The sequence below is a fragment of the Terrapene carolina genome, unplaced genomic scaffold (genome assembly GCF_002925995.2).
Source record: "Terrapene carolina triunguis isolate 2854851 unplaced genomic scaffold, T_m_triunguis-2.0 Scaffold423, whole genome shotgun sequence".
Taxonomy (NCBI): domain Eukaryota; kingdom Metazoa; phylum Chordata; order Testudines; family Emydidae; genus Terrapene; species Terrapene triunguis.
This window is the reverse complement of record NW_020664774.1, coordinates 818,143-826,817: the sequence shown is the minus strand read 5'-3', so window position 1 is coordinate 826,817 and position 8,675 is coordinate 818,143. Positions and strand designations below refer to the sequence as shown.

Below are 8,675 nucleotides of genomic sequence, written 5' to 3'. Positions count from 1 at the left end.
TAAGGGCAGGGGGAATGGTTGTTTAACCAAGAAAAACCTTTCACTGTCTGTCCCGGTGGGACAAACTCCAGCTGGTGGCTGATTCCACAGCTGTTGATTGCAAAGACTCTGGCCTATGCTGGGAGCGACCCACTCAGGCCAAGGCCATCAGGGCCATATTCTGATCCCCATGATCCCAGTGAAAATCCGGAGCTACCACCATGGGAGCCAACGGATTTAGAAATTGGGGGCTAGTGGGGTTTTGTGGGAGCAATGATAGGTGATGGATAGAAGACAGATGGCTGGTCAGCTGGCCCTACCACCCAGTCACCTATTACTATAGTAACCCTATTATTGTAATAAAATCCCAGCCTTGATCATTCATGGGTGTCCATCAGGGGCCCCAGTCTTGGGCAAGGTCAGTGCAGTGCCCAGCACAATGGGAGGGGAGTGGGGTCTAGTGGTTAGAGCAGGGGGAGCTGGGATCCAGGACTCCTGGGTTCTCTCCCTGGCTCTGGGAGGGGAGTGGGGGCTAGTGGGTTAGAGCAGGGGGGTGCTGGGAGCCAGGACTCCTGGGTTCTATCCTGGCTGTGGGAGCGGAGTGGGGGCTAGTGGGTTAGAGCAGGGTGGGGGTGGTGCTAGGAGCCAGGACTCCTGGGTTCTACCACTCACAGGTTGGAGCAAAGCTTGGGATCCTCACCTGGAACGAGTTGGGCCACTTTGTTCCCCGCCCTGCTCGTCTGGGTATATAGGAGCCCCAGAGGGCACCTGGCAGCTGTTCGTTGGCTCCCTCGCAGGAGAGGCTGTGCTTGTACCCTTCAGGAGTGGCATGAGGGAGAGGCGAGGAGCTGCTCAGAGGGGACGGGTGATGGGCTGGGGGGCGCTGCGGCTCCTCGTCCTGGCCGGGCTGACGGGGACGGCTGCCAGCATGTCGAATCCCTACGGGAAAGGCTGCGACGAGATGGACTCGCTCTCCAGAGGTGAGAACCAGGACTCGGGGAGGGGAGGGGGCTCTAATGGGTCAGAGTGGGGCTGGGAGCCAGGACTCCTGGGTTCTCACCCTGGCTCTGGCAGAGGAGTGGGGTTTAGTGGTCAGAGCAGGGGGGGCTGGGAGCCAGGACTCCTGGGTTCTCTCCCCAGCCCTGACAGTGACTCACCACTGTCTGCCCTCAGCATGTGGGTATATGCCTGTCGCCTCTCCTCCTCGGAGCCTGGGCGTCAGCTCCATGCACGGAGAAGGCACTTGTGGGGCTGGGAAAGCCGAGGGCCCGAACAGGGTCAGTCCCAGAGTCCAGCCTGAACCCCCTCCCCGCCCCCTTGGCCTTGCACTCTGCCTCCCCCCTCCTCCTCCTCATTAGGTGCCTGAGGGCAGGGGAGTGGGTAGACGGGGCCTCGGGGGCCCCCGGCCTGCCAAATTCGCCCCTGTGGAAGTTCAGACCAGGAAACCTCCAGTTCAACTTAGATCCACGTTGGGAAATCCTGGACCTGTCCCCCGGCGAGGGTCTGTAGTAGATGAAACGAATGGATCCATCTAGCTCTGGATCCTGCCCCCCCCCCCCGGATCAGCCCCACGGGGCCTTCTAGTCCAGTATCCCGTCCGCAGCTCCTGTCACCCCTGCTGGAAAGTGCGACGGTCCCTGCAGGAGGCAGCCGGGGGGTCACCTCGCCCCATGGGGGAGTTTTAGGGTGACCAGATGTCCCGATTTTATAGGGACAGTCCCGATATTTGGGTCCATTTCTTATATAGGCTCCTATTACCCCCCTCCCCCGTCCCGATTTTTCATATTTGCTGTCTGGTCACCCTAGGAGTGTGCTTCACACCCATATTAGCCAGTGGTTGTGTCACACCCAGCCTTAAGAAGGCGTGTGTTCTTTCAGCTCTCAATGGCTTCTGATCAGAGAGCCAGTATGATTTAGGCCACTCCGTGCCTCAGTTTCCCCTCCTGCCCTTTGTCTCTCTTCTTTATTCAGACCGGAAGGTCTTTGGGGCGGGGACTGTCTCTCTCTGTGTGTCTGGGCAGTGCCTGGCACAAGGGGAGCCCTGATCTCGGTCACGGGGTCTGTGCAGTGATCTCTGGGGTCTGTGAAGGCGCCCGGCACAATGCAGGCCCTGATCTCGGTCAGGAGGGGTCTGTGTAGCACCTGGCTCGACGGGGCCCTGATCTATCTGCTACTGTGAAACCAATTTATTGTGCCACCCTCCGTGGGAGATGAGTGCCGATTTCACATGTGGCACGAGGTAGATCCTGGACAGCGAAAAACAAAGGGCGAAGCGAGGTGAATATGGCTGGGACTGACCAATGGCGATAAAGCTTAATGTAGAACTCAATTAACCTGCAGATCGCCCTGCTGCGGGACGCAACAGGGGTCACACGTTTTCCCAGGATTCTAGCCAAAATGCGGAATATCTGGAGGAAGGACAAATTTCCTTACACACTTAAAGGGTCTAGGACAGTGTTTCTCAAACTGGGGGTCCTGACCCAAAAGGGGGTTGCAAGGTGTCATAACTATAAAGGGAAGGGTAACAGCTCTCCTGTGTACAGTACTATAAAATCCCTCCTGGCCAGAGACTCCAAAATCCTTTTACCTGTAAAGGGTTAAGAAGCTCGGGTAACCTGGCTGACACCTGACCCAAAGGACCAATAAGGGGACAAGATACTTTCAAATCTTGGGGGGGGGGGGAAGGCTTTTGTGTGTGCTCTTTGTTCTAAGGGGTGGTTCACTCTTGGGACTGAGAGGGACCAGACATCAATCCAGGTTCTCCCCATCTTTCTAAACAAGTCTCTCCTATTTCAAACTTGTAAGTAAAAAGCCAGGCAAGGCGTCTTAGATTTACTTTGTTTTCTCAACTTGTAAATGTACCTTTTACCAGAGTGTGTATCTTTGTTTGCTGTACTTTGAACCTAAGACAGAGGGGGGTCCTCTGAGCTCTTTCAGTTTGATTACCCTGTAAAGTTATTTTCCATACTGATTTTACAAAGATGATTTTTACCTTTTTCTTTAATTAAAAGCCTTCTTTTTAAGAACCTGATTGATTTTTCCTTGTTTTTAGATCCAAGGAAGTTGGATCTGTATTCACCAGGAGTTGGTGAAAGGAAGGAGGGGGGAAGGGTCAATTTCTCCTTGTTTAAGATCCAAGGAGTTTGGATCTGTATTCACCAGGAGTTGGTGAAAAGTTTCTAAAAGCTTCCCAGGGTAGGGAATGGTGGCAGCAGACCAGAACTAAGCTGGTAGTTAAGCTTAGAAGTCCTCATGCAGGCCCCCACTCTTGTACCCTAAAGTTCAAGGTGGGGATACAGCCTTGACACAAGGCTATTGTAGGGGGGGTTGCAAGATCACAAAAATGTTATAGGGTTTCCATACGTCCAGGTTTCCCCGGACGTGCCCTCTTTTTTTGGTCCTTGCTCGTCCTTTTCCCTTGCCTTCAGAGCTGGGTGGCCGGAGAGCGGCGGCTGCTGGCCGGGAGCCCAGCTCTGAACTAAGGGTGGCCTGGTATAGTTACTTAGCTCTGCAGGGATCTGCACTGATGCAGTGAAAACTATGTCCAGTACCAAGAGTGCGGTGGGGGAAACATCACAACCTGAAATATTTTCAAAGGGGGGCCCAGGAAAAAAAGTTTGAGAACCCCTGACCTAGGACCCACATATCGATTGGGCTACAAACTTCATGCCTCAGAGGAGACGCCTGTGTCAAACTCGGGAAGGCTGGGGAGAAATTTTGCCCATGGTCTGATCCCAATTGGCAGGGAGGGGGCAGGATACTGGGCTAGATGGGCCCATGGGTCGGATCTCTCTTACCTTCTCTCTGATCTCTTTCAGTTCCCAGCACCCACATGACCCGGTCCAATAGAGGTGAGTTTCTGGTCCCTCCCTCCCCATTGGTAACACACAGCTGGGGTTACCCAGGCAACTGGCTCCCGGCAGCCAATTAGAGTGGGGCTCTGTCTGGTTCTGCGGTGGGGGACAGATCCAGCCAGGGCCCAACATGTGGCTGGTTCGAGACCTGCCCGGGGCGGGGAGGGGATGACCACCAGATGTCCCTAGCGGTTTTCTGGGCTTTGGCAATCCCCCCAGGCTGTCTGAGCATCCCCCCCCCCCTCCTTCTCCCCAGTATGTGGCCGCCCCAGAGCTCAGTACCGGAACGTGGGGGGTGAGGATTCGATGGAAGGTGAGTGGCCCTGGCAGGCGAGTCTGCTCTGGTACAACAAACATCTGTGCGGGGGATCCCTCATCTCCAACCAGTGGGTGGTGACGGCAGCTCATTGCTTCCAACGGTGAGTGTCAACGTCCCTTGATCCCGACCCGCAGCCCCCTGCTGTCCCAGTCCTGGGCTCCTCCCACCCCCAGCGCTGCCGGTGCCCCTCAATCCCAGCCCAAAGCCCCCCCCCCACCCAACCCCCTTTTCTGACTCCTCTCTCTGCTCTCAGGAGTATGAACACCTCCAACTACATGGTGCTGCTGGGAGTCAACAAGTTGGCCAACAGTCAACCTCACAAGCTGTCCTTGGGCGTGAGACGCATCATCCGCCACCCGAAATACGCAGGGGAATCTTCCAGCGGGGACATAGCCTTGGTGGAGCTGGAGAGACCCATCCAATTCACCAATTATATCCTCCCCATCTGCCTCCCGGCTGCCTCTGTCCAGTTCCCAGCAGGCATGAAATGCTGGGTGACAGGCTGGGGCAACATCCAGGAAGGTGGTAGGTGTCTTTGGGAGCTGGGATCACGGCATTGGGGCAGAAAGACTAGGAAAGCGGTGGGTTCGAGGGGCGGGTGGGAGTCAGCAGTTGGGTGATGGACGCAGAGGAAGGGGTGGTTATTTAGCGGGTTCGGGATTTGGGATTTCTTTTCCTGAGATGATTCATGATGGGAAATGGTCTACAAAGAAGAACTTTGTGGGGGGATTCGAAAAGGGGGAAACCAGGGAACCAGTAAACAAAATCGGATCCCAAGAAACAAAACAGAAACCGATGAATGCAATTGATAAAAAAACCTAACGAAACACAATAAATGAACAACTTAGAAACAAAACCCAATAAACAATAAAAGGAGCACAATGAACAAAACATAATAAACGATAAACAGCACATGATAAATGAAACTGATAAACAAACCTGAGAAATGAGCAAACGGATACAACAAACAAAACCAATAAGCAAAACCTGATCAGTGATCAAAGAAACATGACAAAGGAAACCCAATAAACAATACCTGATCAGTAAAACACCATCAACAATAAATGAAGCACAAGAAACAAAACAGGATAAAAGTGGAAGGTGATAGAAGGAAACCCAATAAGCAAAACCCAATCAGTGATAAGTGGCATGCGATAAATGAGAACCAAACAACAACACATGAAATACAGTAAACAATAAATGAAATAAGATAAACAAACCACAGTAAACTACAAATGTAACAAGATAAATGACAAATGAAATAAAATAAATGAAACATGTTCAACAATAAATGAAACATAATGAACAAAGAAATGAAAATGCAAGCCCAAGAAATGAAACCTGATAAACAAAACACCAACCCCAATAAACAATGCCCAATAAATGAAACATGAAAACTGATAACGGAAAAACAAACCCCGATAAAAAAAATCTGATAACTAGCCTTGGTAGAATTTGATTATTTTTTTTATAATTTCAACAGATTTGTTTTTATGCATTTTTTCCTATTTTTATCAATGTAAATTGCACAAAATTATGAGTTTTAAGCATCTTTTTATTTTTATCAATTTAAATGTTCAGTTGTGGGAAATTATGGGGAGCCATCAGACAACAGGGTGCATCAGACAATAATTATTCAATGACTGTAAACATTGATTTCAAAAAGTGAAACCTTTATAACCGCTAAACACAAATGGTCAAAATCACATGTCAAAATAGACAAAGTAAATATCCTTAAATCAAACTCTTATAAGTTCTCAAGCAGCATTTTTCTTACTTTGGCTATGTGTAAATTTCTGTTACGATCAATGGAAATATTTTTTCATCAGTTTGTGTGTACGTGTACGGTGAAACCTGATGTTTACCAACATTTACTCATACAAATCTAATCCTTCCAAGTCTACTGACAACAGAAACATGAAACCTGATAAACAAGATTCAATAAATGTAACATGAAACCCAATAAACAATATCCAATAATGGCAATGTGAAACCTGATGAATAATACCCGATAATAGAAACCAATAAACAATACCCAATAACAGAAATGCGAAACCCAGTGAATAATAATACCTGATAAATGTAACATTAAACCCAATAAATGATATCGATAATTGAAATAAAAACCCAATGAACAATATCCAATAATAGCAACACGAAACCTGATGAATAATACCCAATAATGGAAACCAATAAACAATACCCAATAGCGGAAATATGAAACCCAATGAGCAATACCCAATAAATGCAATGTGAAACCCAATAACCGATACCAATCATGGAAACCAACAAACAATAACTGATAACAGAAATGTGAAACCTGACAAATAATACCCGATCATGACAACATAAAACCCAATAAACAATACCCAATAAATAATACATGAAACAACCCAAAACTCGAGAAACAAAATCCCTTAAATGAAATGTCAGACACGAAAAAAGTAAACTTGACATGTAAAGCAAACTTGACAAGCAAAACACAAAAACAGATAAATGAAACCAGAAACCCGGCAAATGAAACCCACTACTCAAGAAAGGAAAACTGATAAGCCAAACTGAAAACCTAATCAATGAAACCCAACCAAAGAAACGATAGCCAATAAATGAAACCCAACAACCAATGAAAACCAAACCTCCCAAAACAGAGCCTGATCATTTGAAATCGACCTCCCTCCCCACCAAAAAAAGTTAAACAAATCTTGGGTGATGAAAACTTAAACCTGTTAAACAGCAATTCAAATGATGAATGTCCACCGTTGAGTCCAGAGAGATTCCCCTCGACTGAACAAGGCCCATCACAGGTACACAGATGTTCCCATGGGGACTGTGTGATGGCACCCAACATGGACAATTGCTCTGGACGAGAGGGGAAATTCTCTGATTTCCCCCCATCCTCCACTCCCTTTGGAATCGATGGCTCTGCTTCAAAGCCATCTGGGCCCCTCACCGTTTTCTCTGGCTCTCCTTCCCAGAGGACCTGCCAGCTCCGCAGACCCTCCAGAAGCTTCAGGTGCCCATTATAGACCAGAAGACCTGCAGGTATCTCTACAACATGGCCCTGGGGGAGAAGTTCCCACCCAAGACCATCCAGAATGACATGATGTGTGCCGGGTATGCTGAGGGCATGAAGGATACATGCAAGGTGAGCACCCCCCAGCCAGGGAAGGTGGAGTCCTGACACCCTCCCAGGGTCAAACCATGGGCCCATCTAGCCCGGTATCCTGCCCCCTCCCTGCTGTCCCAGCTCAGATCCATGGGCCCATCTAGCCCGGTATCCCGCCCCTTCTCTGCTACCCTGGACCAGCCCATCTAGCCGGGTGTTCCATTTAGCCTGATTCCCTCCAGCACGAGGCAGTGCTGCTCACACGCACACAAGGCCCCGATCCCCAGCACCGCTCCCACACCCCTTCTGACACCCTGTCTCTACCTCCGCTGCACAGGGGGACTCCGGCGGCCCGCTGGTCTGCAAGGCCTCCAAGGAGTGGCTGCTGGCCGGGATCGTCAGCTGGGGCGAAGGCTGTGCCATGAAGAACCGCCCCGGGGTCTACACCCGCCTCACCTCCTATGAGGCCTGGATCCACGACCACGTCCCCGACATCGAGTTTGTGCCAGAGGAGAAGGGGAGGAACGTGTTCGGGAACGCCGGGGCTGGCTGGGCCGGGAGGACCAGCATGACCACCTGGCTGCTGCTGCTCCTGGGGCTGCTCCTCGTGGAGGTCTAGAAAGGGCTACCGGGTGGGAGGGGCGGCTGGGCCGTCTCCCCTCCTGGCCCCAGGCTGGAAGGGGGGGTGGGATCTGTCGGTGCCACCTGCCCTGCTGGTACAGCCCCCCAGAGGGCACCACCCCATGCACAGACCTCCTGGGGAGGGCATGCACCCCCGTCTTGCTCGCTCACACCCATGGGGGGACGGGGCAGTGTGAGCAAACTCAGCATCTGTCTGCCTGTCCTTCTGCAGCCATCCACAGCCCAACTTTCTCATCTGTCTGATCCAAGTCTTATTTATTGATCTGTCTGTCTCCAGAGTCACTGACTTTCTGTCTGTTGGCCTCTCTACCCCCTGCTCTGTCTGTCTGCATACGCCCATACACACGCCTCCAGCCATCCATTCCTAATCTCCATATACTCCATCTAATCTAATCTAACCTATCCATCTATCTGTAACAGGGTCTGCAACCACCTCTCGCGAGCGCCCCCTCTGGTTGGGTGTGTCTGCGTTCTTTCAGTTCTGGTGACCCCCTTTGGTGGTTCTCAGGTGTTTTTTTTCTCAACGACTCAGCCCTCCAACTGAGTCACACACACTGTCTGCATGTGAACCAGAACAGACCCCTTCCAGGGCATACAGTCCACCAGGGCCTATCTCAGTACTCCTCTGGTGGTGTCTCTCTAGCCCTCCCTGAGCTCAATCTTTAAGTATTCCTGGCCCTGGTATGGGGTCATATCCCCAGGGCTTCCTCCCTGGAGACACTATCTTCCTGTGGCCTCCAGCTGGGCTCAGTCCTTACTTAGTCCCAGCAGCCAG

The 8,675-nt window shown here is 50.8% G+C and overlaps 1 protein-coding gene across 1 annotated transcript; it reads left to right on the top strand.

Moving 5' to 3' along the window:
* The first annotated feature begins 847 nt into the window (after positions 1 to 847).
* Positions 848 to 7,877, top strand: LOC112115262 (serine protease 27-like). The gene is made up of 6 exons (XM_024212297.2): positions 848 to 959; positions 3,798 to 3,830; positions 4,090 to 4,252; positions 4,406 to 4,677; positions 7,128 to 7,297; positions 7,596 to 7,877. Exons 1-6 carry the CDS (start codon positions 848 to 850, stop codon positions 7,875 to 7,877), a joined length of 1,032 nt encoding a protein of 343 aa, XP_024068065.2.
* The last annotated feature ends 798 nt before the right edge of the window (positions 7,878 to 8,675 follow it).